At 57.2% G+C, this 24,797-nt stretch overlaps 6 protein-coding genes across 6 annotated transcripts; 2 read left to right on the top strand and 4 right to left on the bottom strand.

The window, feature by feature from the left end:
• Nucleotides 1–80: 80 nt before the first annotated feature.
• Nucleotides 81–16,711, top strand: PG997_007163 (uncharacterized protein; the record flags this gene model as incomplete). The annotated part of the gene is made up of 12 exons (XM_066811478.1): nt 81–640; nt 747–1,123; nt 1,204–6,351; nt 6,416–9,624; nt 9,687–11,233; nt 11,278–11,906; nt 11,975–12,598; nt 12,660–12,773; nt 12,838–13,982; nt 14,026–14,877; nt 14,916–14,941; nt 14,992–16,711. The coding sequence occupies 12 exons, from the start codon at nt 81–83 to the stop codon at nt 16,709–16,711; spliced, it is 15,951 nt and encodes a 5,316-aa protein (XP_066670401.1).
• A 125-nt stretch (nt 16,712–16,836) lies between these two features.
• Nucleotides 16,837–18,918, bottom strand: PG997_007164 (choline dehydrogenase; the record flags this gene model as incomplete). The annotated part of the gene is made up of 2 exons (XM_066811479.1): nt 16,837–18,203; nt 18,267–18,918. The coding sequence occupies 2 exons, from the start codon at nt 18,916–18,918 to the stop codon at nt 16,837–16,839; spliced, it is 2,019 nt and encodes a 672-aa protein (XP_066670402.1).
• Nucleotides 18,919–19,235: 317 nt separating this feature from the next.
• On the top strand, nt 19,236–20,417 carry PG997_007165 (uncharacterized protein; the record flags this gene model as incomplete). Its single annotated transcript, XM_066811480.1, has 3 exons — nt 19,236–19,700; nt 19,739–19,932; nt 20,006–20,417. The coding sequence occupies 3 exons, from the start codon at nt 19,236–19,238 to the stop codon at nt 20,415–20,417; spliced, it is 1,071 nt and encodes a 356-aa protein (XP_066670403.1).
• Nucleotides 20,418–20,493: 76 nt separating this feature from the next.
• Nucleotides 20,494–21,480, bottom strand: PG997_007166 (uncharacterized protein; the record flags this gene model as incomplete). Its single annotated transcript, XM_066811481.1, has 1 exon — nt 20,494–21,480. The coding sequence occupies one exon, from the start codon at nt 21,478–21,480 to the stop codon at nt 20,494–20,496; it is 987 nt and encodes a 328-aa protein (XP_066670404.1).
• Nucleotides 21,481–22,027: 547 nt separating this feature from the next.
• On the bottom strand, nt 22,028–23,133 carry PG997_007167 (uncharacterized protein; the record flags this gene model as incomplete). The annotated part of the gene is made up of 3 exons (XM_066811482.1): nt 22,028–22,191; nt 22,254–22,866; nt 22,924–23,133. 3 exons carry the CDS (start codon nt 23,131–23,133, stop codon nt 22,028–22,030), a joined length of 987 nt encoding a protein of 328 aa, XP_066670405.1.
• A 264-nt stretch (nt 23,134–23,397) lies between these two features.
• PG997_007168 (uncharacterized protein) lies at nt 23,398–24,573 on the bottom strand (the record flags this gene model as incomplete). The annotated part of the gene is made up of 3 exons (XM_066811483.1): nt 23,398–23,818; nt 23,876–24,327; nt 24,394–24,573. The coding sequence occupies 3 exons, from the start codon at nt 24,571–24,573 to the stop codon at nt 23,398–23,400; spliced, it is 1,053 nt and encodes a 350-aa protein (XP_066670406.1).
• Between the last annotated feature and the right edge of the window lie 224 nt (nt 24,574–24,797).

Genomic DNA, 24,797 nt, shown 5'->3' on the forward strand with positions numbered 1-24,797 from the left:
AGGTTATGCAGTTATAGATTCAGACCCATACGCGGCCGCTTTCTTGCCAGACGCACCAGCACAACATCCAAAAGTTCAATATGGACAAATCGCAGGAAATAGCTTCATCGTCACTGTCCCAGCTGGAACTTGACCAAATCTGGGAAAGGAATGCCTCCGTGCCGGGCCAGATCCAAGGATGCGTTCATGACCTCATCGCCGAGATTGCTACGACGCAGCCTGAGGCCTTGGCAGTTTGCGCGTGGGACGGCAACTTCACCTACTCCCAACTGGATGAGATTTCGACAAAACTAGCAAATAGGCTCATTACACTGGGCGTTACCCCCAGATCGAGCATACCGCTGCTCTTCCCCAAGTCACGATGGACATGCGGGGCCATGTTGGCTGTCATCAAGGCCGGATGCAGCGCCATCGCCCTTGACGGCACTCAGCCCGATTCCAGATTGCGGTCCATTGTGCAACAGGCGCGGCCTACTTTGGTCGTCGCATCTGCAAATTATCATGCGAGAGCGATTCAACTGGCTGGTGTTCCGGTGGTGCAGCTTGACGATACTCTGCTAAAGACTCCCGTCCCCGAAGAGACTGTACCACAACTGCCTGAGGTTTCGCCGTCAGACATAGTCTACATCTCATTCACATCGTGAGTAACCTCCTTTGACATCCAGGGCTTGGCCGCAGGAAAGCCATCTCCAAAGAGGTCGATGCACCCCACACTTTGCCCCTTTTCTGACCCTCATCCATCGCAGAGGAACAACAGGCCAACCCAAAGGCGCCTGCATCAGCCACGCCAACGTCAGGAGCGCCGTCCACTACCAAGGCAAAGCGCTCGGATTTACTAAGGACTCGCGCGTCTTTGACTTTGCGCCCTACTCCTTCGACGTAGCCTGGAGCAACTTCCTGAACACGCTATGCGCCGGCGGGTGCCTCTGCATCGCGTCAGAAGACGACATGCTGACGGATCTGTCCGCGGCTATCACCAAGTTCCAGGCGACGCTGATAAACATCACCCCGACTGTTCTTCGGACGGTCTGTCCGATCCCACCCAGTCTCAAGTCGGTTCTCCTCAGTGGCGAAATGCCCTATCGGGAGAACGTGACGCAATGGGCTGGGCAAGTCAGGCTATGTAAGTGGCACCACGAATAATGATCGGCAATCGTCGGTATAATTCCTAAGGATAGAATGATGGCTAACAGGAGTACTCAGTAAACACATACGGGCCGACTGAGTGCACCTTCAAGTGCGCCTTTGCCGAAATCAGCCCCGCCCTAGAAGACCGACCGGATCTTGGCGAAGGGGTCGCGTTTTCTCTATGGATCGTCGACGCCAATGACAACACCAAACTAGCTCCCCAAGGCGCCGTGGGTGAACTGTACCTCGAGGGTCCCCTCGTCGGTCAGGGCTATCTGTCGGACCCCGAAAAGACTGCCTCCGCTTTTATCCACGATCCGCCGTGGCTGCTGGCGGGAAGCAAGAGTCACCCAGGTAGACGCGGCAGGCTCTACAAGACGGGAGATTTAGTCAAGTACAAGCCCGACGGGACCATACTATTCGTTGGCCGCAAGGACAACTCGCAACTGAAGATCAGGGGGCAGAGAGTCGAGATCGGGGACGTGGAGCACCACGTGCGCGCCGGTCTGAACGACGCCCTCCCGATCATTGTGGATGTGATAACTCCGCAGGGCACCGATGTCGCCTCTCTGGCCTTATTCGTCGTGACGAAGAACCACGACACTGACTACATCAAAAGGCTCATGGACGGTCTTGCGGAGAAATTGCGGGAGGTCTTGCCGGCCTTCATGATCCCGAGCGCCTACTTGCCGGTCAACGAGATCCCGGTGGCGTCGACAGGCAAGGTGGATAGGCGGCGCCTTCGAGAGTTTGGCAGCGCCATGAAGTGGCAGGAGATCGTCAGCTTGCAGTCCACCATCATGTCCGTCACGGAATATCAGGAGCCTTCGAACGATATCGAGCGACAACTGCGCCAGATCTGGGCCGATGTCCTGGGCTTGGAGGTCTCTCGCATCAGCACCCAGGACAACTTTCTGCGTCTTGGCGGCGACTCCATCACATCAATGCGCGTGGTGGCAGCAGCGCGGCAGAAAAGCATCGTTCTGACGGTCGCGAATGTGTTCAAGACACAGACTTTGGTGGAGCTCGCTCAAGTTTGCAGAGTTCAAGAATCCCCCAAGCAAGACGACCGTATCATACCGTTTTCGTTGCTAAAGGGCACTAGAGACTCCGCCAGTGTATGCGAAGATGTTGCCAAGATCTGCGGGGTTGAGCCAACAGATATTGAAGATGTATATCCATGCACGCCGCTACAAGAAGGCATGCTCGCAACGTCGATGAAGAGTGAGGGGTTGAAGAACAATAAAACCGATTACGTTTCTAGGACAGTATACGAGCTCCCGGTCACGACGAATCTGAGTAACTTCGAGCTGGCTTGGGCGAAGATCAATCTCCAGACCCCCATTACACGGACGAGGGTCGTGGATATACCCGGCGAAGGCCTCGTGCAGGTTATACTGCACCAATCAATACCCCTGAGTCTGTACTCCGGTATCGCCGAATTCATGCAACATACAATGCATATGGGCTTGGGAACTCCCCTTTGTCGACCGGGACTGGTCACGTCGGACTCCCGCCACTACTTCGTCCTTGAAATGCATCACGCCATCTTTGACGGGTGGGTCACGATGCTCATCCTGGATGCCCTCGAGGCGGCGTATTACGACAGGACGGAAAAGCCCCTCATCCCTTTCCAGCCCTTCATGCGGCATGTGTTGGCAGCCGATACGCCCGACGCCGCCGCATTCTGGCAACGTCAACTTGCCGACTCGGAAGCCATCGTTTTCCCATCACCCAGCTACCGGCCCGGCCAGAATCTTGATTTCAGTTATACGGTGTCCGGACTGCAATGGCCGCGCTCCGGTATCACACCGTCATCGGTAGTACGCTCCGCACTCGCGGTGCTGATGGCCTCGTATACCAACTCGAGCGATGTTCGGTTTGGCGCAACCGTGAACGGACGTACAGCCCCCATTCAAGGTATCGAGCACATTGTCGGGCCGACTATCGCCACTGTTCCTGTGCGCGTCCGGTTCGACTGGGACCAGACTGTTCAGTCTCTTCAGCAGCAGGTGCAACAGCAGGCCGTCGAGCTCAACCAATACGAACAGTACGGTCTCCAGCGGATCCAGCGCATCGACGAGGAAGGAAGTCAATTCCAGCTCTTGCTCGTGGTCCAGCCTGCCCGACGCGAATCGAGTCAATCCGGAGATGGCCTCTTCTCGCAGGCCAAGAGCATTGTCGGGAGCCTGGGTAGTGTACCGACGGAGTCGCATGACTCGGATGTCGACTCGGACTACTCCATGCTCTCTCAAGATCCATCTGTTCAGCTCGTGGCCAAGGATGGCGATGCAGACAGCGTAGGCATGTACAACTCGTACGCCATGATGATCATATGCCAGCTGGAAGACTCGGGTCTCACACTGCAGATCAACTACGACTCTGGCGCCATCATGCCGGAGGCAGTAGAGCGAATTGCGGAACAGTTTGGGCGTCTGGTTCGACAGCTCTGCGCCGAGCAACTCGCCGAGTCGAAATTGCAAGATATTACCCCGCGTACCAAACATGATCTCGGACAGATCTGGGAGTGGAACAAAACAGTTCCCGAGGCAGTCCACCAGTCTGTTACAAGCCTTATCGACGAATGGGCAGCAGTAGACCCAGAGGCATTGGCTTTGTCATCATGGGACAAGCAGATGACATACCCGCAGTTGAGGGACATATCAACATGCCTCGCCTACCGTCTTCGTCAGAAAGGGGTGATCCCGGGCTCTGTTGTCATCTTGAACTTTGAGAAGTCCTCTTGGCACGTCGTGTGTATGATCGCGGCTCTGAGATTGGGCGCCGTCGCATTGCCGATTTCTGTCCCCGCGTCAAGTCAACGGGTGCTTGAAGTCGTGGAGACGGTGCAGCCAAAGCTGGTCCTCATGTCAGGGTCAGTGGATGCGAACCTCTTCAGTGAACATGTGGCCACCCTGTCTGTCACAGAATTCACCCCTGATGAAGGTTGGCTTCATGTTCTCGAATCACAAACCACACTACCGTCGGACCCGGCTCTCATCCTGTTTACTTCCGGATCGACCGGCGCCCCCAAGTCGATTCTCTGGAACCACGAGGCCCTATCCAGCAACATCCGCGCCGCGAGTGCCTCCTTCGGTCTTACCTCAACCAGCAAGACGTTCCAATTCGCGGGTTACGAGTTCGATGTGAGCACGGTCGAATCACTCGCCGCCTTGTCTGCGGGTGGCACTCTCTGTATCCCGTCCGAGCTAGACCGGACCAACCGGCTCGCGGGCGCCATCAACGACTTCGGCGCCAACTGGATATGCCTTACGCCGTCCGTGTCCGAGTCTCTCAATCCCAAGGAACTTCCCTCCATCAAGACAATCGTCTTTGCGGGCGAGAAGCTGTCGCAGAAGACGGCAATGAAATGGACTGAGAGTCTCGACTCTGTTTATAACTGGTACGGGCCGGCAGAGGCATCCGTCGCAACCTCCTGTCTTGTGGAGAAGGATGTCTGGATCCCTGGCATGATCGGCAGAAGCAGCGGCGGACTGACCTGGCTGGTAGACCCGAAAGACAGAAACCAGTTGGCTCCCATTGGAGCAATCTCGGAACTCTGTATAGAAGGACCCATCGTGGCCGAGTACGCCGGGAAGAACGGCGTATCCTTGAACGAAGCATCCTTCTTCACGCCGCCATGGCTTCATGCCGGTTTCGAGGAGCTCAACGTTCCCGGTCGGGGTGGCCGACTCTACCAGACCGGGGATCTGGTCAAGTACGAGGCCGACGGGAAAGTTGTCTTCATTAGCCGCAAGCACGACTCTCAGCGGAAGCTGCGAGGGCAGAGAGTGGAACTGGGCGAGATCGAGCTTCGCGTTCAGGACTTCTTAACCGGGAAGTTGGAGGCTACTGTGGTGGCGGAGATATTCTGCCCAGAGAGCAGTGACAAAGAAACCCTAGCTCTGTTCATCAGTTTTGTTAGTCCACCGGACACCACGGAGGATGTCATCAACTACTTGAAGCGGACATTACCAGTGGATGAGCTCGAGCAGGACCAGTCGAAAACTCTGCCACCATACATGATCCCCAAGGTCTATGTACCCATTGAGAAAATCCCAATGAACCACTCCGGAAAGACCGACAGGAAGCGGCTGCGGCAGATTGGAAGCTTACTCACCCATTCCCAACTGGCCGCCATGCAACCTTCCCGGAAAGCGGCAAGGAAACCATCCACGGCTATGGAAGTGCGCCTGCAGCAGCTATGGGCGGACATCATCGGCATTGAAGCAGACGCAATCCATGCTACTGACAACTTCCTCCGCTTGGGAGGCGACTCGATCACGGCAATGCGGCTAGTCGCATCGGCTCGTAGTCAAGGTCTTGCATTGACTGTCGCCGATGTCTTTCAGTCACCCCTGCTGGAGGACATGGCCAAATCTGCCAAGTTCGATGACACGGATTCCAGTTTGCCGTCAATAGCTCCCTTCTCACTTTTGAGTCCGAAGATTGACGAAGCTACGGCTCGCGGACATGCCGCGCGGTTGTGTGCAGTGCCTGAGTCCTCCATCACGGATGTATACCCCTGTACCGCGCTGCAGCAAGGCCTGCTAGCGTTAGGTGCCAAGAAGCACGGCCAGTACGTTTCGCGGAGCGTGCTCCGTCTGCAACCAAATATCGACGCAGAAAGGCTAAGTGAGGCATGGTCAGCCACGGTACAAAAGCTGCCCTTGCTGAGGACGCGCATCGTTGATCTTCCCGGGCAGGGTTTGGTGCAAGTCGTTCTGGACGACTTACCGCTGCGTCGTGATGATACTACTGACTTGGACAGATATCTCGACGAAGACCAAAAGATGCAGATGGGCCTGGGCACGGAGCTGTGCCGGGCCGCCCTCATCGACCGCAACTTCGCATTCACCATTCATCACTGTACCTACGATGGCAACACCCTGAAGATGATTCTAGAAGAGTTGGAGCAGCAGTACCTGGGCCGAGCCGGGTTGACCATCACGCCGTTCCAGAACTTCATTCAGCACATCAATAAGATCGACCCCGGAGAAGCTGCCGACTTCTGGAAGACCCAGCTCTCCAACACCGAGGCCGGACAATTCCCGGCACTTCCCTCCGCAACCTACACACCAAAAAGCCGACCAGGATGTGGAACATGCCATTTCCGTAGAGTGGCCGAGGTCAGGCGCAACGCCCTCTACGGTGATACGCTCAGCTTGGGCCATCTTGGCTTCCCAGTACACATCTGCCAGCGACGCCATCTTCGCAGTGACAGTCAGCGGAAGACAGGCCAACATGACAGGAATGGAAAACTGCGCCGGCCCTACCATATCCACAGTCCCCGTGGCCATCACCATCAACTGGAACGAGACGGTCGAAGATTTACTGTCCCGACAGCAGCACCACATGATTGAAATGACGCCCTACGAGCAATTCGGTCTCCAGAACATCCACCGCGTCGCCGCTGACCTGGACCCCCGCCTCATCCAAACTCTTCTGGTAGTGCAGCCGGTCGCCGAGGGCAAGGGACTTGATAAGGACAGCCTGCTCTTCCAGGCCCGCAACTTCGCGTCCAACCGCAACACCCTGGGCACCGATCCCTTCAACAACTACGCGCTGCAGGTAGTCTGCGAGCTGAAGCCGGATGGCATGCGCCTGCGCATGAGCTTCGACGGGAGCCTCATCGACCGAGAGCAGATGCGCCGCATGGCTTGCCAGTTCGAGATGGTGCTAGAGCAGCTGTGCTCGGAGTCTATGGCCGTGAACAGGCTTGACGCGGTCCAGACGGCCAGCAATGCGGACCTTGAGGTGTTCTGGGCTCAGAATGCCCAGCTTCCAAAGGAGACCAACGTGCTGGTACATGACGCCATTGCCGCCGCAGCGAAGATGCGACCGGACTCTGTGGCAATAGATGCATGGGACGGCCAATTCACCTATCGCCAGTTGGACGAGATGTCAACTGACATTGCCCACAGACTGGTATGCATGGGCATCTCGAAAGGATCTGTCGTGGCCTTGTGCTCGGAAAAGTCGAAGTGGGTGCCGTTGGTCCAGGTGGCCGTCTACAAGGCCGGCGGCGTCACAGTGCTACAGTCCACAGCCGTACCGGAGCTTCGAATGGCGAAGGTCTTCAAGAATATCCGGGTCATACTCGCCGTGGTCTCGGAGTGCCGCATGGAAGTGGTGTCGAAACACGCCCGCTGCTGCACCGTCGAACAATTGCTGCAGCAGAGCGCCACCGACGCTGGTGGTAATCTGACACCTCTACCCGAGTTGGATATCCGCGACTCGGCCGCGATACTAGTATCATCGGGCAGTACCGGCGAGCCGAAGCAAGTACTCTGGAGCCACCGGACCCTCGCATCCAATATCCAGGCGCACGGCGAATACCTCGGCGTCCACACCGGAACCCGGGTCTTCCAGTTCGCCTCGTACGACTTCGACGTCAGCACCATCGAGTCCATCTCCACCCTCGTCAACGCCGGGTGCCTGTGCATCCCCTCCGAGTACGAACGAATGGACGGGCTGGGCGCCACCATCAACCGCTTCGGCGTGGACTTCCTGAACATCACCCCGTCCACCGCCAAGGCACTCCGCCCGGACGACCTGACCAAACCTCTGTCCATGCTCGTGCTGTCGGGCGAGAACCTTGTCAAGGAGGATGTGCAGCGGTGGAAGGGCAAGTGCCCCGTGCTCAACTGGTACGGGCCCGCCGAGCACCCGGCGACGATCATGACGGCCTGCGATGACGCCTGGCACACCGGCGTCATCGGCCAGGTCTACTCGAAGCAGCCCGCGCTGTGCTGGCTGGTCGACCCTCGAAACCAAGACCGGCTTGTGCCTTTCGGTACAGTGGGCGAGATTGCCCTCGAGGGCCCGCTGTGCGCTGATGCCTACATCGGTAACGAGGCCATGACGAAGCAGCGCTTCCGCGACGATCTCACGTTCCTCTCCGCCGGCCACGGGCCAGATCGGCCGGGAAGACATAATCTCGTTTACTGCACCGGCGACTTGGGCCGGTATGACAGCAACGGCAACCTGGTGTATATGGGCAGGAAGGATGCCCAGATGAAGATCCGTGGGCAGCTGGTTGCTCCCGAAGAAGTCGAGACCCAGATCCGGAAGTTTCTCTGCGCCGATAACGATATCGAGGTGGTCGTGGATGCCATTTCCAAAGATGGAAGGAACCTCACCCTCGTCGCATACATCACCGCACAAACTCGGGAAGAAGTGGAGAAGATGACTTCTGGATTGAACGACAAGCTTGGCGCTACTCTCCCAAAGTACGCCGTCCCATCCTACTACATCCCCGTGCCCGTCATCCCGACCAATGCATCAGGCAAAAAGGACCGAAAGAAGCTCCGCGAGATTGGCGACGCTTACGAACCGCCAAGAAACGCATCCGGCAATCAGCGTCGGGAGCCCACAACTACCGCCGAGAGAGCATTGCGCGAACTGTGGTCCGTCGCACTCAAGATCGACGCCGAGGTTATTTCGGCCAACGATAGCTTCCTGCGGGTCGGCGACTCCATCCAGGCCATGCGTCTTGTCGGGATGGCCCGGCAGCAGGGGCTGGTTCTGACGGTGGCGGAGATCTTCGAGCACCCGGTCCTCGAAGACATGGCCAAGTTTCTGAGAAACAAGGGAGTCGTAGGCGAGGAAGATGCTATCGCCCCTTTTACGCTACTCAACGCAAACCAAGATCATCAGTCTGCACGCGAACAAACCGCATCCCTTTGCGGTGTGAGCGAAACCGATATTGAGGACTTGTTTCCCTGCACGCCTTTGCAGGAAGGCCTTCTTGCCCTGACCATGAAGACTTCCGGGGCATACACCGGCCGGAACATACTGGAACTTGCGCCCCATATTGATATTGCCAGATTCAAATCGGTCTGGCAGACCGTCTGCTTGACCATGCCCATTTTGCGAACCCGCATTATCGACTTGCCCGGCCAAGGGCTGGTGCAGGCAGTTGTCCGCGAGCAAGAATGTTGGACAGATGCAAGCAGCTTAAACAATTACCTACAGAAAGAGAAAGAGGCACCGATGGGTTTGGGATCTCGTCTTATGAGGTGCGCAGTCTTCGAGGATAATGCGCCCTCAGATGGCCGCAGGTGCTTCTACTTTGCGCTGACAATGCACCATTCCATCTACGACGGCCTTACCATGCCGCGCATCCTGGAAACTCTGGAAAGTTACTACAACGGCGCCACTCCTATCCGGCCCTGTCCCTTCCAAGCCTTTGTCAAGTACATCCAAGACCGGGACCAGTCCGCCGAAGCCAAGTTCTGGGAGTCCCAGTTCTCCGGGCTCGAAGCGGCGCAGTTCCCGACTCTGCCCAGGTCCACCTACGAGCCCAAAACGGACTCGACATTCACACACCAGATCAAAGACGTCGCCTGGCGAGCAGATAATGCCACCCCTCAACCACGCTCCGCGCCGTCTTTGCGCTGCTCTGCTCTCACTACTCCAACTCCGCCGACGTCGTGTTCGGAACCGTCGTGGCTGGCCGCAAAGCCCCTGTTGGTGGCATCGAAAGGATTGCGGGTCCCACGATCGCCACCGTGCCCGTCCGGATCAAGCTAGACAGCGGGGCTGATGTCCTGCAGTTGTTGTCGGCGGTTCAGGGGCAGGCCACCGACATGATCCCCCACGAACAGGCCGGACTGTCGGCCATAAGGCAGATCAGCCCCGAGGCGCAGCAGGCTTGTCAGTTCCAGACGCTTCTGGTGATCCAGCCCCAGGAGCAGAATGTCAAAGACGACGGCGCAGGTCTGTTTGTTTCGGAAGCAGAGCACGGAAAGTCCAAGAGCAACGCCTTTGACTCTTATGCCCTAACCTTGATATGCACTCTCGAGGCGGGCCGCCTGGAGCTGGAGTTCCGGTTCGATTCGCAAGTGATAAGCCGCGACACGGTCGGCCGGATGGCCCACCACTTCGAATATCTACTGCAGGGACTATGCACCTCCGACCTCGACGATACGCGCCTCGGAGACGTGAGTCTCACCACCGACCAGGACCTCGCCCAGATTTGGAACTGGAACTCGGAGGCCTTCGAGAGCGTCGATGGTTGTGTTCACGACCTCATCACCCAGGCTGCCAAGGACAATCGCGATGCTACGGCCATTTCTGCCTGGGACGGCGAGTTGACATATGGCCGCCTGGACAGCATCTCTGCCGTTTTAGCAAATCACCTCGTCGAACTTGGCGTTAGGCGAAACACGATTGTCCCGCTGTGCTTTGAGAAGTCCATGTACGTCCCGATCGCCGTACTTAGCGTCCTCAAATCTGGCGCCGCAGTGTTGCTTCTCGACTCGACACTGCCAGTGTCGCGACTCAAGGACATTGTACAACAGGTGAACCCGGTGGTTGTTCTGGCCTCGGCAGCCAATGAGGCCCTGGCTTCTCAACTCGGCGAGTCCGCCACTACACCAGTAGTATTGGGTCCAGAGTCCACTTTCATGTTGGACCCTGCAAGCGGATCGAATCACGAGCTTGGAAATATCCCGGCTGTAGCGCCCTCTGATCTATTATATGCTGTCTTCACAAGCGGAAGCACTGGCACACCAAAAGGATGTCTCATGGAGCATCGAAATTTCACCAGCGCCATGGCTTACCAGCAGCAAGCGATACAGCCTCTGAGCAGCAGTTCCCGCTTGTACGACTTTGCATCCTACTCATTCGACGCAGCTATTCTGGGAATACTACGCTCTCTCATTGCAGGAGCCACACTATGCATTCCGAGCGAGCAGGAAAGGAAGGGCGACCTGGAGAACAGCATCAGAAGATTTGGCACGACGGATATCTACCTCACATCTTCTACGGCACGTCTGGTGGACCCGGGGCAGGTTCCGACCATGCAGAACATCTACCTTGCGGGTGAAGCTGTCACAAGTGATGATGTATCGCGATGGACGCCGCTCGCCAACACCTTTGTGGGCTACGGGCCTGCCGAGTGCACTGTGGGCACGGTCTGGTACAAGGTCCCGAACATCAACCTCCCATCGCCACTGCCCATCGGCAAGGGTGCCGGTGCCTCAACTTGGGTTGTGGACCCCAAGTCCAGCGAGCGGCTGTCCCCCGTTGGAGCTGTGGGCGAGTTGTACCTCGAAGGACCCCTCGTAGGTCGCGGCTATCTAGGCGATGCAGAAAAGACGTCTGCCTCCTTTATTGGGAACCCCACTTGGCTATTGAGGGAAGCCCGGATGGCAAGATCGCTGGGAGACAGGGCCGGCTGTACAAGACCGGAGATCTCGTGCAGTACAATGAAGCCGATGGAAATCTCGTCTTTATTGGGAGAAAGGACACACAGGTCAAACTGCGAGGCCAGCGAATCGAGCTGGGCGAAGTTGAGCACCACCTCCGTCAGTATCTCTCTGCCAAGTTCGAGGCGGCTACGGCGGTGGCGGAAGTTGTGGTGCCATCTGTGACGGGAAGAGCTGCACTTGTTGCGTTCGTCCAACTACTACCAGATGACGTGCCAAGGTTCAGTGAGACTATGGGTGATATTGAAGAAGTCTTGCAAACGTGCCTTCCGACATACATGGTCTCGAGCGCCTACATACCTGTGGAGTCCATTCCGCTCGCGGTCAGTGGCAAGACGGACCGCAAACGCCTACGTGAGATGGGCTCCAACTTGACTCTAGAGCAGCTGGATGGGGGTCGCAGCGGCCAAAATGGCAAATTGCCAGCCACGGAGTCAGAGCTTCGCCTCCAAGGGCTTTGGGCAGCTGTGTTGCGTGTCCCAGCCGACAAGATCCGTGCAGACAGCAGTTTCTTGCGTCTTGGTGGAGATTCTATCACCGCTATGCGACTCACGGCCCTAGCTCGTACTAGCGGACTCTCCTCACTGTACCGGATATCCTTCAGAAGCCACGACTATCTGAGATGGCTGAAGCTATGACCAACTTGTCTCCCAACACGGAGTCCCGACATGCAGAAGTTCGGGCCTTATCACTGCTGAAGAACACCACCAAGGATACTGCGATTGCTTCCATCACCAGCCAGTGCGATATTGTCGCCTCAAAGATCCAAGACGCTTTCCCATGTACCGGAGTGCAAAAGTCGCTCCTCTCGATGACGGCCAAGTCTGACAATTCTTACATCGCGAGGTTCCTTCTGCGTCTTCAAGACGACATTGACATTCAGTGGTTCAAGAAGGCTTGGGAGAATGTGAGCCGCACCACCGCGCCCATTCTCCGGTACCGGATCGTCGACATTCCTTCTGAAGGACTGGTCCAAGTACAAGTTGACGAACCACTAGAATGGGACACTTCTGACTCTGTTGATGCTTACCTTGAAAGTGACAAGCACAAGTCCATGGGACTTGGAGAGCGCCTCACCCGACTGACGCTTATTAAGAACGAAATATCCGGTGATCTCTGCTGTATTCTGACTCAACACCATGCTATCTATGACGGATACTCGATCGACTTACTTCTGGGTGAAGTTGCGAGGGCCTATGCGGGTAAAGGTCAACAAAAGCCCCGTCGCTCCATTCCAGGCCTTCATCAAGCATGTGGTGAATGTCAAGCAAGAAGAGGCAACACAATTCTGGCGTAGTCAATTTGATGAGTCCGAAGCAGTGCCGTTACCATCTTTGCCCAGCGAGGACTACCGGCCCAAAGCTGACAGTACTGTACGGCGGCAGATTGGTGGTTTTACTTGGCCAAAGAAAGATGCTACTGCTTCAACCAGTAAGTGCTCGTTCTCCATCGGCCTGAGTTTATTTGATCCCACTTACTAACGTAATGACTGCAGTAATAAGAGCAGCCTGGTCGATCCTGGCCGCCCGCTACACCGGCACCGATGACGTGGTCTTCGGGGCCATGGTCACTGGCCGCCAAGTCTACCTTCCCGGTATTGACCGCATGATCGCGCCACTGATCAACGCGGTGCCGGTGCGTGTCAAGTTTGATCCCATACAGAGCCTGGACGATCTTCTTCACAATGTGCAGAAGCAGTCGGTTTCCATGATCCCTTATGAGCACATCGAGCTCCTCGATATCCGGCGTCTTGGCGGAGGCGCTGAGCTCGGCAGCCGTTTCAACACCCTGCTCGTGGTTCAGCCCGCAGGTCACAAAGATTACGTCGACAAGGATCCTCAGAGTCCGTTCCTGGCCCCACCCGAGACCCTGTCGAGCCGCAACGGGCTGGACGACTTCAACCCCAACGCCGTCATGGTCATGTGCCAGCTCACCACCAGCAGCGGCATCGAGCTGGAGATAAGCTTTGATTCCAACGTCATTGATGCGGTCCAGATGGAACGCATAGCAGCCCAGTTCGAGCATGTCATACGCCAAATCTGCACCTCAGATACCCAGAAAGTGGAAGATATCGAGACGGTCAGCACCCATGATCTGGCACAGCTCTGGAACTGGAACTCTATTGTTCCAGTAACTATATCTGCCTGTGTGCATGATCTGATTGGCGACACCATGAAGCGCCAACCCCAAGATGCCGCCATATGTGCCTGGAACGGGAACCTGTCCTACGCAGAGCTCGATGACCTTTCCTACAAGCTAGCCCTCCATCTGGTGTCTCTCGGAGCTGGCCCCGGGTCGATCATTCCGCTGTGCTTCGAGAAGTCCATGTGGTATCCCGTAGCAGCATTGGCGGTGATGAGAGCCGGGGCGGCTTGTGTAGCCATGGACTCGACTCAGCCAGAGGCGCGTTTGAGGTCCATTGTTCAGCAGGTCGACGCCAAACTGGTGATCTCATCAACTGGCAACTCGTCGCTCGCAAGCCGCCTCTCCGACGCTCAAGTGGTTACTGTCGATGAATATCGCATAAAGGAACTCTGCCCCTCGAACCCTACCGAAACCCCACGCCTTCCTGGGGTTTCCCCCACGGACGTACTTTACATCGTCTTCACCAGCGGCTCCACCGGCGTCCCCAAAGGCATCGTGACGACCCACCAAAAACTTCGCCTCGGCCGCGGCACACCAGCGCGACATTCTGCACATCCGCCGCGGCACGCGCGTCTTCGATTTCGTGTCGTACAACTTCGACGTCTCCTGGTCCAACCACCTGCAGACCCTTATCGCCGGGGCTGCCTCTGCATCCCCTCCGAGTCGGGCCGCCGCAACGACATCGCGGGGGCTTTCGAACGCATGGGGTGCGACTACACCTACTTCACCCCGTCGGTCGCTCGGTCGCTGGACCCCGCGACGATGCCGGGGGCTTCGCACTCTGGCGATGGGCGGAGAGCCTATTCAGAACAAGGAGGTGGGCCGCTGGACGCAGGCCGAGACCGTGATCGGTATCTACGGACCCGCGGAGTGCGCCCAGGCCCTCTCGTTTGCGCGCCTGAACCCGCAGACGCGCAACAACCACGTCGGCCACTCCTATGGCGCGACGACTTGGTTGGTCCAGCCCGGCCACCCGGACCGCCTCGCTGCCATCGGAACCGTTGCCGAGCTCGTCATAGAGGGCCCGACGGTGAGTCAAGGGTACTTCGGCGACGCATCCAAGACTGCTGCATCCTATATCAAGAGCCCCGCTTGGCTCGTACGCGGAACGGAGCAACACCCAGGTCGGCAAGGGACACTCTACATGACGGGCGACCTTCTGCGCTACAACTCTGGCGGATCATTGGACTTCATCGGCCGAAAGGATGCACTAGTCAAGCTCCGGGGTCAGCGAATCGAGTTGGCTGAGGTCGAGTATCATGTTGGCGCTTGTCTCCGAGACCCGAGTCTTTGTAGTGTTGCCGCCGAGATCATTACGCCAAAGAACAGCAACAACCCCATTCTCGCGGTGTTTCTGAGCGCCTCCAAAGAGGGCAAGACGCGTGAGGAGGTGAAGTCGATTCTGGTGCAAATACTGACGACCTCGAGCGGTTGCCAGATCGCGTTCCGCAATAGTAAGTTTCCCTTCTTCAACCCCGCATATCAATACTAACGAGCTCTCCAGCATGGTCCCGGGAGCGTACATCGAAATCGACAAGATCCCCATGACCACCACCAACAAAACCGACCGTCGGGAATTGCGGGAATTCGGCAGTTCCAAAACCCTAGAAGACCTCGCCCAACTACAGTCCCGCGGCAAAGAGCGACGCATGCCCGCCAGCGAAATGGAGAAGCGGCTGCAGCAGCTGTGGTCCTCCGTCCTTCAGATCGACCCGGCCAGTATCAGCGCCGAGAGCAACTTCCTCCGGATCGGCGGCGAGTCCATTGCCGCCATGCGTCTCGTCGCCGCCGCACGCGGACAGAAGCTTTCGCTGACGGTTGCCGACATCTTCAAGGCGCCGCGACTGTCTGACCTGGCACTCATAGTTAAGGAGGCCACAGTCCACAAGGATGAGACACACTCACTACCGGCGCCATTCTCCTTGCTGAAGGCGGACAATACAAGCGACTTCCTGGAGCAACACGTAGCCCCTCACGTTGAAGGGGGACTGCAATCCGTCAGGGACGTGCTTCCCGCCACGGATTTCCAAGAGCATTCCGTCAAGGATGCGTTGCAGGACCCGCCGGGACGATATCCGCATTGGATCTTTGACCTGCCTGTCGATGTGGACTTTGCCAGGCTGGAGCAGGGTTGCGTGAGACTCGTTAACCATTTCGATATACTACGCACAGTCTTCGTTCGCGCCAACAACCGGTTCTGGCAAGTTGTGCTGTCGGACTTCAAGCCGACATGCGACGTAGTTGAGGCTGGCGACGGGGATATGACGGCATTGGTCAACTCGATATGTGCCGAAGACATCAAGCGACCGCGCGTTCTGGGTCGCGCATTCATCCGGGTCATTGTGGTCAAACACGCGTCAGGGAAGCATAAGTTCATACTCAGGATCTCCCACGCCCAATTCGATGGCTTCAGCTGGGACTCCGTCATTGAGACGCTCTCGTCTTTCTACATTCAGGACTCGTCGTTGCCTCTCGGCCCAAGTTTCAGCCAGTACATTGCTCACAGCGAGAGGAGAAGAGAGGAAAGTCAGCAATATTGGCGGTCGAGACTTCAAGGATCGCCGGCCCCCTGCTGGAAGACAGATCTCTCCGGCCCAGACGCTGCTGCTTTCTGTAACCCCGAGAACCGCCTGACACTGAAGGAGACCATCGAGATGCCGAGCAAGCTCAGCCAAAACCAGGATGGCGTGTCTGTGGCCACCTTGTTCCACGCCGCCTGTGCCCTCGTGCTGTCGCGCCAATTCAAGCAACAGGAAATCGTGTTGGGCCGCTTGGTCACGGGCCGCTCCATGCTCCCCGGCCATCTCCAGAACGTTGTGGGCCCCACCATGACCGAAGTCCCCATCCGGATCGCCGTCAAAGCAGGAGATACCGTCTCCACTTTGGCACACCGTCTTCAGTCCCAGTTCATCCAAGACTCGGCTCACGAAGCCGTCGGCATGGTGCAGATGATCAAGAACTGCACTGACTGGCCTGAGGCAGTCAATGACTTTGGTTGGCGGACTGCATTCCAGCAGCAGGAGGACGGCGACTTCACGTTTTTGGGTCGCCCCAGCACCATCTCCTTCTACGAGGGGGCCGTGCCGCCGCGTGTACGACCGGAGATTTATGCAACACCGACCAAGGCCGGCAAGTTGGAGTTGGAGTTTGAAGGCAACAAGAAGCTCATCTCCGAGGATGTTGTAAGAGGTGTACTTGCCGGGATTCGAGATGCTCTGAACTAAACGAAGCCTTTGCTGCTTGAAAGTAGTTTGTTATCTGAAAGTAAATAGTGTTGTAAGTACTCCCTTTATATAGAGCACAGATAAAGACTTAATACAAATATGAAACATCAGAGAAACCAATCTGGCTACTGTGACTTCTTCCCATTCCATGTGGATTTGACAAACTCAGCACATCTCTTCGCCATGGCCATCACCGGCGCCATGGTGTGGCAGCTGGGAATCTTGGGGAAGACACTGGTGTCGGCAATCCTCAAGTTGCTGAACCCGTAGACACGGAGCTGCTGGTCGACGACACCCCTCCTCTCGTCAACGGCCATGGGACAAGTGCCCGAGAAGTGCAGACTTGTGTGGCTGACTCTTCTCATGTAGTCGTCAATCTCGTCGTCGGTGACTGTCTTCCATGTCTTGCTCATTCCCCTTTCAAGTCTGACTGAGGCATCTTGCTCGCGACTGAGAGTGGCATGTTGACCCGCAACAGGAACGTACTCAGCCGGCGCGGCCTTCTCCCACTCTTCCAGGGCCGTCGGATCCTGGCCGGGAGCAAACAGGAGCTTTGCCGGATAAGGGTAATCCGAGTTCTGCAACTCCTCGGCCAGCCGCATGGCGAAACGGACAGCCATTCTCGCCGTGGCAATATCATGCTCGTTGTTGAACATCGGGTAGATTATCCGTGGCTGGTCCAGTACGTCCTTGCTGGCCAGCTCGACGCGCCCCGACCCTTGAGGCTGCACCAGTGTAGGGTACAGGGACATCAGTGTACGCCCCGGGACTTCCCTCTCGACGGCGCTGTTCGGCATGAACATGACCTCAATATCCGGCACATTGCGCGACAGGGAAGCACCCAGCCTGTCGTGCCCCCCGTCGTCATGGTCCTTGACTTGCATTGTTTCCTCGTCGATAGCGTCGGACCGAAGGTAGACAGTATTCGACATGGAGCCGAGCCCCAAGAAGCCTTTTCCAGAGAAAAGCCAAATCAATATGTGCCATAACCCCCAGACCGACTCGAGGAGATGAAAAGTCTCCTTCTTGGGGACCTCGAGCATGATGGGCATGCTGTAATGGTCGAACAGCGTGGCACCGACTGCCGGGAGTGCCTTGACAAGCGGGGTACCAAGACTCTCTGACGAGGCCGCTGGTCCAATACCACTCAACGGTAGGAGCTGGGGAGTGCATGCCGCACCAGCGCAGAGGACCACCTCGCGACGTGCCTTGACGAAGAACTCGCCGCTGTGTGTGCTTTTCGCAGATCGGATATGGACTCCAGTGATGGTTCCCGTTTGCGCGTCGGCTTCCAGGCGGAATATCACGGCGCCGGTGCAGATAGTAAGACGGTCTCGTCTCTTTTGGGCCGTCACCTTGTTCAAGTACGCTGACAGGGCCGACACTCGGTTTCCACGCTTGTCGATGACCACATCGAGATCGAAGAAGCCCATGGCCGGTGCCGCGGGGTCGTTGATGTCTTTTCCGGACTGAAGACCAAGCTTTTGTACGGCTTGTCGGAAACTAAGTTGTCACGTTAGGTGAGGGAGCTGGTTAAGTTGGTCAGGAAACGCACTACTTGGTCCATACGAATGGGATCGGAACTTGTCGCATTTCCATGGGTCCTGCGAGTGCAAGATTAGCAACCCGGGGTTTATGTCTCCCATGCACTCTTCAAAGTTGGGTAAGTCACCTTCATGGCCCCTCGCCTTAGAGTCCGGATGGGCTACCGCATTCTCCATCCTCCGGAAGTACGGCTCTAGCTTCTCATAATTCCAGTCGGTCAAACCCAACTCGGACCAGGCAGCGTAGTCTCCAGGATACCCCCGCGTCCACAGCATGGCATTCATGCGCGAGGCGCCCCCAATACCTTCGACGGCCCACAGCCGGTTCCTCCTCCCGTTGGCGCCGGTGATCGGCTCGGACCAGCGGTCTCCCTGGACTTGCAGAACGTCGCCGAGGAACATGTTCTGGCTGAGAAGGGGCATACGCGACACCACATTGTCCCGGACGTGACCCTTGTCAATCACCAGTACCGAGACATCCGGGTCTTCTGACAGGCGCGACGCAATGACACAGCCAGCAGTTCCGCCTAGGGCATCAGTAAGCTCTACCAATCGTGATGAAAGTTGGGTTATCGAGTACTTGCCTCCCACGATGATGTAGTCATACGTTTTACCATGGACGTCGGAGGGCGAGTGTTCTGGGTAGCTGGAAAAGGGCCACATTGCGACAAGAGATGTGGAAATGGCTCAAGTTCTTGTCAGTATCATGGCATATGCGAAAGGGGTGGTGAAAAATAACTGGCGTTCAAGACGTTTGACTGGTGCAGTTGGCTGTTAATTGTGTCATCAGCCATCCTCTAACAGCGATGCTGCTCCAGCCAAAATACAGCACCGTCTCATTGGCTTGTTGGTTATGCATCCTTTGACACGGTCCACTTGGCCCAAGCAAGGGGTACCACCTTACCCCTGTAACTTTCTCGATGATCTACATCTCCGCACCCGGAACCCTCTTGCAACCAATGCACGCAACGCCAACCACAATGTCAAACAAGAAAGGCACGATTTTGGTGACGGGCGCGAACAGCGGCCTCGGCAGCGCCATCGTGTCGCGTCTGGTGTCGACTCCCGATCTGAAATCCTACCACGGTGTTTTCAGCGTGCGGGACGCGAGGTCCGCATCCACACTCCATGCTGTTCTTGGGTCCGCAGGCTCATCATCCTCTCACGAACAGGTTGCGTTGGATCTGTCGCGACTCAGCAGCGTGCGCGAGGCCGCCGCCACCATCAATACACGCGTCCAAGCTGGGACAATCCCGCCCATCAGCGCCATCATCCTCAATGCGGGCTTCGAAGAGTACGACACGCAGACGTGGAACGAAGATGGTCTCGACTTGACGTTTGTGGTCAACTACCTCGGCCACTGGCTGCTTACCCTTTTGCTCCTCCAGAGTATGGACCGTCAGACGGGGAGGATTGTCTGGATTAGCAGTTGGTCCCAAGAGCAAGTAGCCCATCGCCACATCGTTTTCTCCATTGCTGAGAGACATGCAGCCCCGAACATCCGCAGAACGTCATGAACGGATCGTTCAAAGACAACAAGAACAAGACAATGATCACCGACGACCTCGAGCCCATTGCCAAGGGTACCTGGAGCTCCACGGCGGACGAGCAGAAGGACAAGTGGACGGCTGCGTACCGCCGCTACGGTGCCTCCAAGATGTGCGGGGCTGCCATGATGTAGGCGGTCTTTGCTTCTCATTGGCCATGCTGCTTGGAGATCTCACATGACTGACCGGTTTACATGTAACAGCCACGAGCTTCAGAGACGGCTGGACAAAGATCCTCTTTTCAACCAGGTCTCCGTCCTTGCTGTCGATCCCGGCGGCATGGGCACCGACATCGGCCGCCACAGCCCCTGGATCATTCGGTTCCTCGTGTTTGGTGTCCTTGCAGGTTGGCTAGGCCGGCTCTTGGTGCGTCTGTACCCGAATGGCTCCTGGCGCACGCCTCAGAAGTCTGCTCGCGACGTGTTGGCGGCTGCTCTGGACTGTGGCCCACCACCGCTCACGGAGCGACCCAAGGGTGTGTATCTGAACGGCTCGGAGCTTGGGGACTACAACCCCGAGGCAAAAGATCCCGAAAGAGGGCGAATCATCTGGGAAGGTAGCCTTCGCTGTTCGCAGCTGCGGGAGTCCGAGACTGTTCTCCAGCATTGGCAGTGATGGTTGTTATGGACCGGGAGGGAGTGACGGGAATGTATTGTGAATTCTTCGAAAACAACAAGTCTGGTGTATCTATCTAGGGCCCCTGTCCATCTGAACTGACTACTCCACTAACTTCATTAGGCGCCTGATATGACGGAGTAGCAAACGTCGTCTCCATCGTAGTCACCCACTCCCTCTCGAGGCCCACCGCGCCGTCCGCCTCGGTCTGCAGTCTGTGCACCCGGCGGACGAAGCCGACGAGCTGGTTCAGGATGCTGAGCTCGATCTTCAGCTTCAGGGCGTACACAAAGGTCTTGTAGCTGAGCTGGACCTGGTGCAGGCCGGCGTACTCCAGCCCGATGATGGTCACGTCGAGCATCATGACCACGAGGTTGGCGGCAATCAGGCCCACCAGGAGACCTTTAACTTTGTCGCACGAGTTGCGGCGCGCCGTCGAGATGCGCGAGGGGCTGAGCTGGAGGGGGCACGTGTATTGTCCGAGGAACTCGTTGGATTTCCAGAGGTAGAGGCCCGAGAGCACAAACTCCTGGCACATGAAGGTGGTGACTTGGATCTTCTCAAAGGTGGCGTAGACCCTCTCGAGCCGCAGCGAGTGCGTGATCAGGGGCTCCAAGGTGAAGGCGGTGCCGATGCTGTGTAAGACGACGCCGTCGAAGATGATCATGAAGAGCACAAGCTTGAGGGTCCGCGGCGGCACGTTGAGCAGGTGCAGCCGCGAGTACAGCACAAACGACTGCCCCGTGACCATGGGCGCCCAGCCCAGGCAGCTCACCACGGACGCCGCCAGGAGCGTGCGGTCGTACGGCTCGGGCCCCCACGTGCTGACGACCTGCGACGTGGCGCACACGACGATGCCCAGCGTGGCGGCGCAGATGCTCCAGAAGTAGAGCGTGCGGAAGCGCTTGAAGGTGAAGAAGACGAGCGGCACCATCTCGACGGCGTTCCAGATGGCGATGGCGAGCAAGGCGGTGACGGCGGTGAGCTGGCCGGGCGAGAGGTCGCCGTGGATGACGATGTCGTCGCCCCGGACCTTGGCATGCGTGGCCTCGCGAATGCCCATAGTGGCGGCGGTGCTTCTTCCATAGGGTCTGCTGCGTCCTATATCCTCGACAAGACCAGACACCTGTAATGGTGAAAAACTTTTTGAAAAAAGGAGCCGAGTCAGGGGCGGTGGCGCCTCGGTGGGCTAGCTGGCCGGGGAGATGCACATCCGAAGTCTAAATAGCATCATCCCGAGTCATGCCGGCAGTCGTTGGACTACAACAAGGCTTCTAGAATACTTCTAGAATGGTTGATAGAACAAGGTCAATTTGGACGACATGACAGCAGTCTACTTTCATGCTCACCGCCGCACAAAATCTGTCAAATTGGTGATGTGCCCGGAGCGCGTGTGCGTTGGCGCACGGAACTAGCCATGTGGCACTGGAGGACAGTCCGGCAATGGCCAAGATACTGGAGATAATTATGTATTCTCATTGCATCACTCTCGTACTTGAAAGTTTACGTGTCTCTTGCTCTCATTAACAATGCCAACGCCATCCCACCATTCCCTGCCGCAATCGCAGCTTGCGAGGTGTTTTCCGCAGATGCTAACAGCACGACCATCATTAGCCGAGCGCGAACCGGCCCAGTGCTCCATCTTCGCCGCCGTCAAACCAGCCATGGAGCCCGTTCATGGCAGCAAAGTGCAGCGCATACTCGTACCCTCTCTGCCGCTCCGCCTCGGTCCGCTCCCAGGTCCACTCCGCCAGCTTATTAGCACCGCCCCCTGCTTGGGGGTGTCGGGCTCCACCGGCAAAGGGTTCGAGCTAGCGTCGTCGGCTGAGGTCCAACCTCCAGGGCGCTCCGGCAGCAGCCCGCTGGCGCCCAACATGACGGCCGGGTGGACCTTCAGCCGGCCCAGCTTGAAGACGTACGCGGTGACGGCGGTGGCGTAAATCTTCTTCTCCCAGACCTGCGGGCTGCCGGGGTTGTTGCGGGTCCGGCCGAAGCTCTGGGCGTCCCACGAGTGGGGCAGCACGGCGCCCTTTTTGACAAAGTGCGTGACGATGTACAGCCATTTGCGGTCCCAGGACAGGATGCGCGACCACATCTCGTACTTCTGGTACGGCTTGATTTCGCGCTTGAAGGCGCAGTGCACGGCGCCGATGCCGATGCCGAAGCAGCCGCGCGCAGGTTTGGTAGGGTCGGAGGGGTCCATGACCAGACGGTGCTTGGCGTTTCGGGCGAGCAAGTGGCCCGACCGGGCGACGAGGTGCGACACTAGGTGCGACCGAGCCACGTCGAAATCGGAGAGGTAGGTCGAGTTGGACTTGTGCAGCCGGTAGTCAATCTCCCCGAGGGACGTGTGCGACTCGCAGATGACGGGGTGGAACAGCTTGTCCGGCGTGTGGGTGTGGTAGTTGCGGACGAACAGGTGGATGATCATGCAGTACCACATTCGGACCTGGAGGCAGACGGCGCGTCAGTTTTGCATCTCCATCAGAGGCGAGGGTGGACATACGCTCCAAGCAAAGGGCAGGCTCTTCCAGTTGATGACCAAGAAGGCCGCGGTGAAGATGCGACTGTAGCTGCCCGGCCCGGTGAAGAACGCCAAGATGGCCTCGGGCGCATTGAGTTGGTAGGCGGCATAGGCAGAGGCAGAGCAGAGTAGCAGCAGGCCCAATTTAAACCACAGGGGTGTGGAAGAAGGTGAGTTCCTGGAGGCGGCCATTGTGCACGATGTCTGCAGAGCCGTTGATGCAGCAGAATGGAATCCAAGAGAAACCCAAGCAAATCTTGCAACCGCGGAAATCGCGCGTGGTTAAATAGACCGCGAGGGTACGCCAACCGCCCATGTAACGAGAATGAGTGGAGTGTCATGTAAGGGACGAGAGCCAACAGACGATGGTACACGCGGGTTGGTACGCAACATCGCATCCCTTGCATCCAATGCAGATGAGCAACAATGGTTACACAGACTTGCAACATCTACATACTAGACAATAGTACCCGAAGACTCGGAGTCGTTGGATCCAGCACCGAGTAGCCGATTGTGCAATGGCTGGCGCACAGCAAGTTCGTGGCCCCTTTCGTCGAAGGCAGGCGACAGCCCTCCGCTGGCGGGGCCCGCTGGAATCGGCTGAAACTGCCGGCCGCTGGAGTCACCCGATGCATTGGCTTGTTCGATGGACGACCTGTTGCTGACTTTATACCAGTACTTTCGAAACAAGGATGAGCCAGGAAACCCGCTAAGCCTCCGGAGGTGAGTGAGCAGAGACAGGCAGACTGGCAGACACGCGCACACGATACCAGTGCCGCAGTGCACGGTTGTCCATAGCTGGGTACGGAAGAACGACGGCTGTCTGCTTCCCGGGATGTACCCAAAGATGGCCTTGAGTAGGCCGGACAAGATGACGCTGTCGGTGTCTCGGTCAAATCATGCTCTCAAGATATGGTGGGAATGCGGTACTCACAAGCCACCCAGAAGAAACACAAAGGCGATGGCTACTTTCTTCTCGGTGCTTAGCTGCAAGCCGAGAATCATCCGGATCGGAAGCAGGATAATCAGCACGTCGATGAAGGCCTCGCAGATGCCGCTCGCGAACCAGTAGATGTTGTAGTTGAAGCAGTAGCGGGGGTCCGACAGGCTGTTGATCCAGACATATTCCATGGGGATGCAGTTGGTCAAGTTCGCCACGGTCGTCCCGATCCAGAAACTAACTACCACGGCCATAAGAATCCTCACTAGTCGGCGAAACAAGACATTGACGGAGAAGATCCGGTTATACAGCAATAGGATGGACAGCTTGGTGGTCGAGGTGATGGAGAAGTACAGGACCGTGGAGGCGTAGTCCAGCTTCGTGTACAGGACGTCGGCCTCCGTATAGTCCTCTGTGCTGGTCGGGACCGTGGCATGTTCGGGCCCCTCCGGATTGGCCGTGATTGCTGGGCGAGTTAGACGTGGTGCTCGACAACGTCAGGGGCTGGTGACAAACCGCATATAGCCAAGATATCCGTCGCAATCATGAGCAGCAGCGACGCCAGAATCATCCAGTCGTCCCCTTTTTAGGCCGGCCTTTTTGGAGTGTCGCATGTAGAAGCGGGCACCGACGAAAACAATCGCCAGGGCGGCCATGACGGCCCCGACCGCGGTGTTCGTATCCTCATCCATGGCATGGCAAAATACCGTGCCTGGGGAAGTTGAGGAGCAACCATTCTGGGAGTGTCAGCTTCAGATTATCAGATCACATGGCCGAACATAAGCGCATCCTTCCTGGAGGGTATGCATCACAGATGGTATGATGATAACGGGGCAATCGCATCTCCGAGATAGGTTGCCATCGAGATTGGGGGTGGTGTGGGCCACCCCCAGCCTGCTTCATGGATATGCAGTCA

Source organism: Apiospora hydei (genome assembly GCF_038363865.1).
Source record: "Apiospora hydei strain CBS 114990 chromosome Unknown utg000005l_segment0_segment0, whole genome shotgun sequence".
Classification (NCBI taxonomy): domain Eukaryota; kingdom Fungi; phylum Ascomycota; class Sordariomycetes; order Amphisphaeriales; family Apiosporaceae; genus Apiospora; species Apiospora hydei.